Below are 12,668 nucleotides of genomic sequence, written 5' to 3'. Positions count from 1 at the left end.
TAGGAGAGGACCCCATAAGTTTAGCTTAAGCAGGATCCCACAAATCACACAGCCAGTTCTGCAGCACAGAAAGCTGGCCACCCACAGTGCAGCCCCAGGCTGCTTCTCTCTGGGTCTGTCTCCCCAGTTTTGAAAAGGGGCCTGGAGGGGAAGGATTCTAATTGACCTTAGGGTTTTTTTCTGCTCTGGGATCTAGAATCAACGGTCTGATAGGAGATACTTAGAGCTGTGTTTCATCCCAAGTTTATTTGTGACAGAGAACAGATGGAATCCCAGTGCCTTTTGGCGCCTCAGAACACCCTGCCCTCTCTGAAGTCAGAGCAGGCAAGGCAAAGGGGATCAACATCTGACAGATGAGGCCTGTCTGACCCAGGCTGGTTTCCTCATCTGTATGGTGAAAAAATAATTTTTAAAAAACGGTGCAGTAGTGAGGACAGAAAGGGCCCCTCTGGGGCATCTATTATGTGCCAGACCCCATATTTAATTTCTTTGCAGATGTTACTTCTTTTCCCTTTCCTGTGGATGGAGATATTTTCATCCCCACTTCACAGGTGCGGAGAAGTAAAAAGACAGCTAAATCCACATGACTGGTTTGTGATGTACCCAATATTTTAGTCCTCTTGTGACTTCGAATCTTTGCATGAATCACTGCGAGTCCCTAAGACTCTACCGCGCTAGGCCAGGTGCCAGGATTCCAGGAGATCGTGAGGCTGAAGGGGCTGCTCAGGCTGCAGGGGAGAAGAAACTGGCAGCTCAAACCATGGTGGTTGGTGCTCTTTGCTTCCAGCTGTCCGGATTCTGCACTGCGCTTTATCCGGGGGTGTTTGGCCCTGTGTGACCACGCGGTGGCGCTGCAGGCCAGGAGGACCCACGCAGACTCTGGTCCCGCGAAGTTTGGTGAGGACACAGGTACTTTTGAGTTCTGACCTCTCCCCACCACTGCCTGTGAGTACTCTCCTGTCCCACAGAATGCGAGAGGCCAAGGGAGGCTGGAGACCAAAGTGGTCTGGCGCAATCAGCAAGACCAGGCCCTCTTTCCTCACCTTCGGGAGACACTTAGGACTATGAGGCCTGGGTCTCCACCCACCCCCACCCCTCGGTCCAGGACTCATTGGTACAGGAAGACCTGACTGGGAAGATGTCTCCCAAGTGCCAGCCTCTCTCATCCTGGCCACTTGTCCTGTCCTGTGGATCCTGTGGATCCTGCACACATCCTGACTCTTACACCCAAAGGCCTTCTGTGTGTCCCTCCCTCTCCCACATCAGGATCGACAGCCCCCTAGAGCAGACATGGGACTTGGGTGGATTTATCTTGCCACCCAGCACAGGGTCTGGCAAAGTACTCGGTGTTATCTAAAAATACAGTGAATACTTAGCTTTTGTTTAAATTCTTACAGCGCAGACACATTGCCATGAATCCCTTAAGATACGCCCCTTGCTTCACTTATCTGACGGTTCTGGAAGTCCATTGTTTTCAGTTGCGCTATCACACCTGTCTCAATGTCCTGAATTGATTCAAAACATTTACCTTTCAACAGCCACTGACTTTGTGGAAGAGCCAGAAGTAACACCGTGCCAGGTTGGGTGAGTAAGACGGATAAAGACACATCATGTTTTTGAGTCTGCCTTTTTGTTGGATGGCACTGAGCAGCAGCTTTCACTGTATTTTTGCTCACCCCTCGTAAAGATGTTCACGAAAGAAAACTTTCAGAAGTGCTTCAGAAAAGTAGCAAGAATGAGGTGAGGGGGGACTCCCTTGAAGCTGATTAGTGATGTGTCTTTATTGTAATAAATTTTAAAAAGTTAAAACATTCATCATACATTTTGATCTCACTTCATTGCTAACGTGTTATGGGGGTTCCTGTAGGGTGTGAACAGTGAGAACTGCTGACAGCAAAGGCACCAAATGAACTAGAAGGGAGTTCCCTGTCAGTGAAGGGAGTTAGGGAGCCCAACAGCTGAAAACACTGAGCATGAACGAAGTACGGTACTATTGCATTTGACAGAGGGACAGGAAGGAGACTTTGGGAAAGCTGCTACAGCAGGACAGGAATGGGGTCTCCTGGTGGGAAGGGGGCTGAAGAGGCCGGGTTGGGGCAAGGTCAGGTCCCACAGTGACAGCTGGGGCAAAGGCATCTGTGTGCTCAAGGCTACAGCGGGACAGCCAGCAGGTGGGGTTGGGGTGACCAGAAGGGGTGAAGGAGGCAGACCGCCGGCTGTAGCGAAAGGCCCAGTACACCTCAGCGACTCCCTCCCTCATGTCACCTTACTTCCCATACCCTGGAGATTATTCGGCTTCTCGGGGCAAATGATATGCCACGGCCTGGCCTCACTCATCCTTGTGAGCCCAGAGCCCAGTTTAGGCAGTGTCAGCAGATGCAGCTTAAATGACGGAAAGAAATCTTTGTAGCATTTATTAAACCAAGCACCAATCAGGTACTGGGTGAGCTGGTGGAGAAAGAGCTCTCACTGCCTGGAGAGCATTATCTTTGGGACCAGCCCCGATGCCCACATGGCTACGGATGGCTGGTTTCTGCCCGAGACCAATATGTACCCAGAACACAGTATTATAAAAGTGAACAAATGCCACTCTTCCCATTTTACAAATGATGTTTCCATCCCCTGCCAGCAGAGGTAGGGGGGTGGGAGTTGAAAGCAACAATTCATTAAAAAAGGCAATGACTCTTAGAAAATGAAGACAAAGGAAAAAGCCCAGAGCTGGGAAGCTGAGATGTTACCCTGGGGTGGAGCCTAAGTGTGGGTGGGAAAGACCCTGCCTATGGGAAGGTGGGTGGAACTCCTGGGCTCCAGCCTGTGGGGACTGAATCAAGGAGGCCCGTGTAGCTCATGGCTGGATGGGCTCTAGAACAGCATCAGCTCCAAGGGGGAGCATGTCCTGGGGAACGGGCATCTTTCCAGTCTTGACTCTTAGAGACCTCATCTCAGGAGAAAGTGAAGGCCTGGGACTGGCGTGCCCCAAGCTCAGAGGCTGTAAACTAAGTGACTTTGCTCAGGCCACACAGCTCGTCAGTGTGCCCACACTCCCACCTCTGTGGACCTTATCTGTTTTTCTCCTGCTGCTGTGATGACAAGGAAAGGGCAGGAACAGCAAGGGGAAGCCCAGGAAAAGGATGACTTGGAGAAAACAGGAAGTGTAGAGAGTGCAGGCAGGAGGCAGGAAGCTGGGTTCTGGTCAAGCTTCCACTCAGGGGACCCCAGATTACATTCCTTCTCTAGGCCTCAATTTCCCATCTGTCCCACAAGGAGGACAGACTTGGTTTTTCCTTTAGTCCCTTCAATAACTGAAGTTCTTCTACCCAGGATTCCAGAGCAAAGAAAGGATAAGTTGTAAAAGGGAATCCTGCTCCTAAAAGACTGGACCATGGGCCAAGACGACGCTCACCCAGTGGACCTGAGTATGCCCTGCAGTGGTAGCTCCCACCCACCCTCCTCCTGCCATGGGTCAGATCAGCCCAAGCAAGAGGAAAGGCACTTGGGGGACAAGTGAGAAAGGGCAACAGACAGGGACCAGAGTCTGGCTTGGCATGGAGATCCCTCTGCTCACAGTTTAGAGGGACAATGGGGACAAAGGGTGTTGACCCAGGCACAAAGCCCTTCCCAGGCCCACAACTCTGTGGTGATGCCACCACACAGGCCTACAGATTCTCCACTGGCAATGGCACATTAAAATATAAGTTATGTGGGACCTGAGCAAGCCCAGGGCAGCAGTCTGTCTTGTGGCCCCGGGCCACATCATTCGTCACAAAATGTCTGGGCCCTGGGCAACGGATTCCTGGGTGTCCCCACAGTGCAGTGCCACCTTGGGGCTGGAGCCAGGCTGCCGAGGATAGGCCCCCTCCCGCACAAGACGCCAGCACTGTGTGCCCTGGCCCACACTGACTCTCTGCAGCGCTGGGAGGTGATGCAACAGTATCTCAGGCAGGGGCACCAGTCCCGTGCCTGACAGGTCCAGCTCCTGCAGTGAGCCCAGGCCCGAGAACACCTCAGTTCCTGCCCACTTGAGCTTGGGGTTGCCTGACAGGTCCAGGACCTGCAAGCCAGGCAGCTCACGGAAGCCATGGGGTGCCAGCTGGGGGAGACCGTGTAGGCTGGCCAGCGACAGGTGTGTAAGGCCCTCCAGTCCCACAAAGGCACCTGGGCCAATGGCTGCCAGGGGGTTACCATCCAGGCTCAGGTAGCGCAGGGGCAGGTCTCGCAGGTGGGGAACAGCACGGAGCCGGTTCCAGGCCAGGTTCAGACTCTGAATGGTGGGAGGGGGCAGGCCGGTCCCTGCAGGCTGGGGCACCAGGCGGTGCAGGAGGTTGTGGGAGAGGTCCACATGCAGCGCCCGCGCCTGGCTGTGGGTGGTGAAGGCAGACACTGACACCTCCCGGAGCCGGTTGTGGCTGAGGTTCACTTCACTCAGAGGGGAGCTGGTGAAGCTCTCAGCTGGCAGGGCTGCCAGGCCATTGTGACTTAGGTCCAGAGACTCCAGGTAGCGAAGGCGGGAAAAGGCAGTGGGTGAGATGCTGGTGAGTAGGTTGTGGCTGAGATCCAGGCCAGCCAGTGTAGTATAACCGGGCCCTGCCAATGCCGACTCATTCACAGTCTCCAGCCGGTTGGAGGACAAGTCGAGGTGGGCTGTGTCCAGCGGGATGGGCACAGGCACAATGTGGGGGCCCAGGCCACTGCAGTCCACTCGGGTCAGGCTAAAGCTGTCAAAGAGGCCAAAGGTCTCCACCTCACATTGGCAACCAGGGAAGCATGGCTGGGTTGTCTGTGTTGCACACACGGCCAGCAAGAGCAATGGGAGCAGCAGCAGGGGCCACAGCATGGTGGGAGCTGGGGAGAGAGCCAAACACACACAGGTGAGGGTCAGACACACGGGAAGCTTCTACCCCACCCCACGCAACATGAGCCAGTGGGTCTGAACGCAGCTCCTATCTCCCGGAATACCTTCCTGAAGTATCTTTCTAATTCCTACTCCCTGTTCCTCTCTAGCCTGTTTCCCCATCTGTATGGAAAGGCGCTGGGCCAGGCTGGTGGATGGATTTTCAATAGGAAGCAGCAGCAGCTTACTTCATAATCAGGACCAGCAGATGCTCGCTTTGGCTCAAAGGAAGGGCCCTGATGCCTTCCGTGCCTGTGCCCAACGATGCAGGGCAGTTTGAAGCCTCCATCTCCAGCTCAGGTGGTTTACAGCCTATGGGCTGGTGTGGATCTAGTCCCTGCCAGGGAAGCGCTCAGAGTGTAGGGGTGGGATTGGGGTGCTCCACTCACCTCGCCTGGGCAACTATATACTGGTTACTGTGCCCTGGCACTCTCACTGACCCTCACACCGCCCTTCAAGACAGAAATTAAATCTCACCAAGAGGGAACATCAGAGCCTCAGAGAGGTTCGAGGGCCACTCAGCTACGTACTGTGGCACGCAACAGGGTACAACACAGGAAGCAAGGCCTCATGTGGCCTTCAGGTAGTGGTTGAGCCTGCACAGACCAAGGTGCTGCTCCCACTGAGACGCCAGCCCCAGCTCGTCCCAGCACCTTGCCCAGGCTTCCTGTGGTAAGGTCTCCTTTCCAACTGGGGACTCTGTGTCTAGACTCCTACCCAGCTGGGCTTGGAAAACAGCCATTCCAAGCCCCTGCCCCCTTGTACTGGGCCCAGCTGACAGAATCCTCACACCTCTGTGATCTCTGCATTAACACTGGGCAGGCAGTTGGACTGGTTCTTCCATTAAACAGATGAAAAACAGAAACTCAGAGAGGATAAGAGCCTTATTCCAAACTAATAGAAAGCAGGGCAAGACTGGAACCCAGGTCTGTTCAATTCCAATTCATCTATTTAAATGTTACCTCCAACAGGCCTGGAGGGGAGCTGGCGGAGAGGCAGAACCCAGAAGGGGCTTTTCCTACAGACACTTGCCACAGCCCAAGCCAGTTCCTCTGTCCAGCCCTCAATTTCCCTCTTTCTATAACTGTAACAGCAGCTGCCATGTATGCAAGACACTGTGTATCTTGTCACATCTAATGATCATACACCCCTACATCCATCAGACTCAGAGCCTGTATTAATGCTCTTTGTGCCTCCCAGGGTCCTGGGGCTCAGGGGTACTAGCCTGAGAACCAGATGGTTGTACAGTGAGAGCCTCTGACTGGCAACTTGGGGTCTGAGGTTACCCCTCCCTGCATAGCAGCCACTCAGCTGGGTGTTAGGCAACAGGTCTTCAGGTGCGGGGTCCTATCCTCTTGCTCTATGTCCTCCTTCTCACGGCCTTCAGGAAAAGGGGGGGAGTGGGCCAAGGACTGGGGGTGGGAGGGGTAGGGAGAGTGTAGCTGGATAGCATTACGGGCTCTGCATGAAACTTTAAAGGTGCAGCCACTTGATCTGTACTCTGGCTCTGCCCAGGGCCTAGGAGAACAGGGCTACCCTGACCTCCCCCCACCACCACCAAATGGGCTCCTTCTTTTCCACCCTTTTCTTTTGTCAAGGCCAATTAAATGTTTAAACCCAGTCCAGGTGCGTCCTGGGCTTCGTCCCAGCTGAGACAGGAGAGAGTGTTCCAATATCTGGAGCAAAAGGCAAATATTAAGTTGCTTCAGGCCCCCTTTGTTCCTCTGGGTGAGATCCTCGCCACAGAGTTCATTACTACTACGGGCTCTGCCTCCCCTGCTAAGCTGCTCTGCTCATATCCACCCTTCCTGGGGTTTAAACAAACACCACAGAGGGTCCTGAGACTACCCTGTGGTTTCCCTGACATGATTATATAATGTGCCCCTGAAAGGCCAAATGGATTTCTCAAGAGCTCCTGCTTATGTAAACGGCAACCGGAACCCAACCCCAACACTGCCCTGCAGCCTCTTGTTCTCAGTACTGTAGGGCAGCAATGCCTGCCCTGCATACCTCACAGCAGTTGATTAACCCTCAAAGAAGTGCACCGTAGAGTATGAAGGTCTGCACATGTGCAGAGAGGTCTTCCCAGGCACATCTTGAACGTGGGCAGCAGTCCTAACAGCTGATGTCAAGGGGGCAGAAGTGTACCCACTGACGTCACCACCCCCTCCCATAACAAAGCTGGTGAATGCGCCAAGGGTCCCTACTCCATTCAGACCTGGGCCAAGAGCTGGACATCTGCAGTGGGAAGAGTCTACACAACAGAGCCAGTTCCCACCATATACCAATGCTGTCACACCGTTTCTTCTTCGTCCTCAGTCACCCAGTAAGATCAGCAGCATAATCCCCACTTGCAACAGAGGAAACAGAAGAGTCATTGCTAAGCTGTGTGACACTGGGAAGTTATGGGGAGGAAAAGTGGTGAGAACAGTCCCTTCTTCAAGGAGTAGGGTGAGGATGAGAGACCCCTTGGGAGACATGCCCAGCAAGACCAGGACACTAACAGATAGATGCACAGCTGCGGGGCTGTCTCTCCCCCAGGTTGTGCTCCAGATGAAGTGCCCCCACCACCACCACCACAGGAACCCACAGATATACATCTTCACCACATTCCAGGACGATGACTCGGAGACATGGTGACAAGTTCCAAAGGACAGTCAGGATCCCTAGTTCTTAGTCCCTGCTCTGTTCCAGACTGCTGCCATCACTGTTTAAGCCCCCACCCTCTATGAGCCTCAGAAGTCTCCAGGCTTTAAAATTTAACAAAAGCATTTATTAAATCCCTACAAAATACAAAGTCCAAGGATAGGCTGGAATGTGTGAGGGCACTGGGGCCATGACCTTATGGGGCTTACAGACCAGCAATGGGGTTAAAGACCCACTCATAGCAAGATCACTAATGCCAGCCTTGGACCCAGGACACATGGACCTGTGTGATCTTCAGTTTTCTTTACATCTTTGTGCATTGGTTTTCCCATCCGTACAGTAGTATTAATGTTGTTCTCCCTGAGACCAGAGCTTTCCCCTCAAAAAGAAAGGAGACCAGCTGCCACCAAAGAAGGCAGGAGAGAAGAAACTTTGAACTAAGACTCATCCCATTTTTCAAACCCTGAACTGCAGATAAAAGATATCTACACATCAACCAGGTTGTAGAACAAGAGGGAAAAGGTTTAGAACTACATTTGCCTCCAGCACCCCATCTCCCACTGGGGAGACTAGAAGGTCCTACAGCACCAAAGGCATGAGTTACACATCGTTGGGCCCACAATGCCAAGTTTGCTGATGGCCCGTGAGGACAAGAGTAAACTAAGGCCCTAACAATTCCAGGAAGTTCTCCCCATGTGACAACATGCCTCTGTTAAGAGACACCTGTCTCAAACAGCTCTGGCCACATCACTGCCCTCTTGGGTTCTGCTCTTACCTACAGAAATCAAATTTTCCCAGGCAGAAGCTTGCCAGGTCCCATGCCTGAGCACTGCATCTGAATTTGAACTCTGCTTTTGAGTTAGAGTGGCAAGACCTAACACCTTAACAACGGATCTGAACAACTTTCGGTCTTTGATCACACTTGCCCAAACTCAGGGAATCTCTGGGTTTGGGAGCTGAAGACCTCCTGGAGATCAGTGGTGATGGAAACCCAGAGAGAGGCACTGATGCCAAGGAGCAGCAGAGAAGGGCCCAGGAGCTAGGGACCTGATATTTCATGCTGCTGCAGGAACTGCACACATCTACTGGCCTGGCCTGGCCCCACCAGTGGAACAAAGCCTGCTCTGTCCACACCAGCTCCCTCCCAGTCTTTCCTCCCACCCAGACTCTCACAGCACAGGCCATCAGCAGGCGTCCTCCAGGGGCGAATTCTCTGCTCTCAGACTTGCAGTGTGGCAGCTTGGGGCTGAGCCTGGCCATCTTCACCTGTGCATCCTTCCACGTCTGGGACAGAGCAGGACAGCCAGGGACACGGGCCAAGACAGCTGGATGATCCAAGAGCCCAGTGAGGAAGCTATGAAGGGCAGCTGCCTAGTTCCAGATCCAGATGTGAATTCAACTCCACCTACCAGGCCCAGGCAAGGCTCAACCTGGCTGAGTCTCAGTGTCCTCAACAGAGACAAGAATAGAGAATTGTGAAAGAATGCGAAGGCTTCTGTTTAGTACTGCCCTGTGCTAAGTGCCTAATTCCTGGTAGACAGTGATGACGGTGTTTTTTACCAGGCTTCCTGAAGGCAATGACAGTGTATTCTTCACACCCTTCCCAGTACAATGCAAGGTACCCAGTGGGCCCATCACTGTTGTGCTAACTCGTCCAGCCCATGTTGCTGATGGGTATAAGCAAGGCCCCAGCCTCACTCCTCTGAGGACAGGTGACAGATTGCATCCAGGGCCCTCCTCACCCTAGTAACCTGCCCCAGTACCACACCATAGTATTCTGACCATCAAATTTTCCAACCCACGCCCCAACAACTTCAATAGGGTACTCCCGGTACAAAATGAGGTAGATGGCGGCCAAGTCACATCCTGGCCCAGTGCCCGGCACCCACCTGAGATGGACCTTTGCCTCAACCAGCTGCTTCTCCTCACCCCGCCCCCTCACCGTTCCTTTAGTCACGAGCGAGCTGACACCAGTGAAATCCCTAGGTGGGAATTTCATAAGGGTCCTACCCTCCATCTACTTAATCAGCTCTGGAAACACAAGGCTGAAGGAATTTCAGGGCCAAGGCCAGAGCTGTTAGGACCAGCTGTGCCTACAGGATCACCAGTGCCACACATCTGTGCAAGCCCACCAGCTCACCTCGACTTTACCACCATCTCCTCTCTGCCTTGCCCATCCTGACTGCAGAGATCACAGGCAAGCAACTGAGCATTATTCACCTGGCTAGCAAGGAAACCAGGACTCAGACCCAGACCTTAGCTCCAAGTCCAGAGCTCCATATGCCACTCTGCCTCAGTTTACAAATGGCCGTGACAGATTAGCATGTTTACCTGTCTGTCCAGTCACCAGGGAGCTGAGCACTGGGCCTGGCACACAGCATGTTTTCTACCAAGGTTTTAGATATCTGGAAAATGACTCTGTCACCAAAGAGCACTTCTCAACCTGTCCTATGTTGCCTCAACTATTATCTCTTCAGTCATCCTGCATGATCGGGTCAGATGACACAGCTGTACTTGGGTGGGGCCTGAAAACCCAGCACCCTCGTCGGGGGAGGGTGCACTCTTGGCACTGATCTCTCCTTCCAATATGTCTTCTTCCTGGAGTCTTTCAAGTTCCTGTAGATGTAGACAGCATGTGTGCACATGGGGAATGGCAGTTTTGCAACTCGGCAAACTCAGCAGACTGGAAGCCACTCTGCAGGCCTTTATCTACTTTGAGGCTCGAGTGCCCACATGCAAGTTTGGAGTTTTGAGTGTTCACATGTACCAAGGTGAGAGACCTAGTTCTGTGCCAGTGGGCCAACGTGATGATTACCGAGGGAAAGTGAACACTCAGCCCCACTGGCACCGATGGGTGCTTGCTTGCGGCATGTCGATTCCCGCCCTCTAATAGGTGACTGCAGGGGCCAGGGAAGAAAACGAGCTTCAACACCAGCAGACACCTAGGCAAGGCAGGGGCAGAAGATGGAGAAGAATCCAAAATACATTTCCTGAGGCCTTGGATTCTGTCAGGGTACCACCTAGGGCCCCAACAGGGCTCCACTAGGGAACTGATGAGGGGACTTGGAAGAGTTGCAGAGCCAAAGCAGCCTGAAGCAGCTCTGCTGCCTGTGACAGAATGAGGACATGGCGTCAAAAAAGCAGCCACCCCTGGGTGGGTAGGTCACTGTCTTCCTTCTTCCTCAGCCCCAGCCTCAGCACCCTCACCCTGCCCAGGCCTGGTCAGGAGGCCTACTGCAACAGCCTGGCCCAGGGCCCACTTCCAATGCCGCGCATGCTGGGTGCCAGAGTGCAGCTTGCACTCTGTTTAAAACTCACTTCACAAAGACTGCTTTCTAGGCTTAAGACCCATCACTCCTCTAGGACCTCCTGCCTTTGCAATGGCTGTTCCTTCTGACCATGACAACAAAGGGACCATATTGCAAACTCTTGATCAATTCAAAAGCTGCATCCTCTGTGAGGCCTTCCCAGTCTAACCTGCCCCTTGTTCACCAAAGTGTCACCTCTTCCTGGGTTCACATGGCTCCTGGGCTGCCTACAAAAATCTACGTGCAGCTTCTCTTCCACATGAGACCTGGCCATGTGAAGGGGAGAAAACCAGACAAATAAAATGTCAAGGAAGCAAGCATCCTTCCACTTGGGGATGCTTACAAAATACTTAAGGATTTACCAAATGGTGTAATCAGGTTTAGACCCATGGTAGAACTGGAGGTGAACTAAAAGCTGAGGATCACTATGAGCTGGGATTTGAACCTCAGTCATTTCTCTTGTGAGTACAACCCAGCAAATGTCTGTACACTGTAATGCATACCCCAAACCTCTTCTCATCTTATTAGCACATATAAGTCATTGGCCTATTTATATATACAACAGGTCAGCAGGGCAGGAATCAGTGCCATCATCTGAAAGATGAGGAGAATGAGAATCAGACCAGTGAAATGTCTCAGGCCATAGAGCTAGGAAGCAATGGAGTGGGAGGAAAACCTGGACCTCTAACTCTAAGAGCCTGGAGAATACTGCCTCCTAACTGGTTTCCCAGCCTTCAGCAGCACCCACAAGTCAGGGAATTTTGTGGAAGTGCCAATCCCACCCAGTTGTGCTTGCAGACCCTCCAATGGGTCTCCAGTGCCTAAGGTTTAAATCTCAGCTCAGAGGGATCCTCAGTAATTTGGCATCTGCCTTCCCTCCCAGTCACCAGTTCAACTCCAATTCCCCAGCCCAGGACCTTGCATCTGACAGTCCACAGTGCTAACCTCCTCTGTGCTGTTGCCAGATCCCATGGAGTCCTTCACATGCTGCTCCCTCTGCGGGCACTACTTTCTGCCTCCCCCGAGTATTCAATGACTTTAAAACCTGAGTGGCTGGGTGCTGTGGTACATGCCTGTAATCCCAGTTACTTCTAACTCCAGCCATCCATGGTGCTGAGGCAGGAGGTTCACAACTTTGAGGCCAGCCTGGGGAACTTAGTGAGACATTATCTCAAAAGATAAAACGGCTTGAGGTGCAGCTCAGTGGTAGATTGCTTGTCTAGATGTGTGAGGCCCTGGATTTCATTCTTAGTAAAACAAAACAAAACAAAACAAAATCCTGAACAAATGAGCAGAATCAATCTGCTGTTGGGCCCTTCGCCCAGGTTTTTCCCATAGAACCTGTCTTAGAACTTGCTTTGCCAGGAGACTTCCAGGGTGGGCCCAGACTTCCTTAGGAAGTATCCAGTGCCTACTGTAGCTCAGCTAGAAATGATACGAAGTTTTTTTACCCCCAGTCCTGGGGATGGAACCCAGGAGTCCTGAGCTACATCCCAGCATCCCAGTCTTTGTTGTTGTTTTGTTTTGAGATAAGATTTAAATTGCCCAGGGACTTGCTTTGCCAGGAGACTTCCAGGGTGGGCCCAGACTTCCTTAGGAAGTATCCAGTGCCTACTGTAGCTCAGCTAGAAATGATACGAAGTTTTTTTACCCCCAGTCCTGGGGATGGAACCCAGGAGTCCTGAGCTACATCCCAGCATCCCAGTCTTTGTTGTTGTTTTGTTTTGAGATAAGATTTAAATTGCCCAGGGTGGACTCAAACTTGTGATCTCTCTGCCTCAGCATCTCTTTTTTCTTTTTTTTTTTTTTTTTTTTTTTTTTTT

General features: G+C 52.4%; 1 protein-coding gene across 4 annotated transcripts in view; it reads right to left on the bottom strand.

The window, feature by feature from the left end:
- Positions 1–1,286: 1,286 nt before the first annotated feature.
- The window catches only part of Tsku (tsukushi, small leucine rich proteoglycan), a 14,311-nt gene continuing 2,929 nt past the window's right edge, over positions 1,287–12,668 (bottom strand). For 2 of the 4 annotated variants that reach the window (XM_010614162.3, XM_010614092.3), the window contains exon 2: positions 1,293–4,842. In XM_010614162.3, the coding sequence (XP_010612464.1) occupies positions 3,761–4,834 (1,074 nt within the window). In that variant the 5' untranslated portion in view covers positions 4,835–4,842 and the 3' untranslated portion in view covers positions 1,293–3,760. Of the gene's footprint in view, positions 4,843–7,481; positions 7,507–11,790; positions 12,260–12,668 lie in introns of those variants that run through there. The other 2 variants (XM_033764230.1, XM_033764231.1) reach the window with 2 other exon arrangements.

This window comes from Fukomys damarensis, unplaced genomic scaffold, assembly GCF_012274545.1.
Source record: "Fukomys damarensis isolate Sample0158 unplaced genomic scaffold, DMR_v1.0_HiC HiC_scaffold_16, whole genome shotgun sequence".
Classification (NCBI taxonomy): Eukaryota; Metazoa; Chordata; class Mammalia; order Rodentia; family Bathyergidae; genus Fukomys; species Fukomys damarensis.
This window is presented reverse-complemented; position numbering and strand designations above follow the sequence as displayed.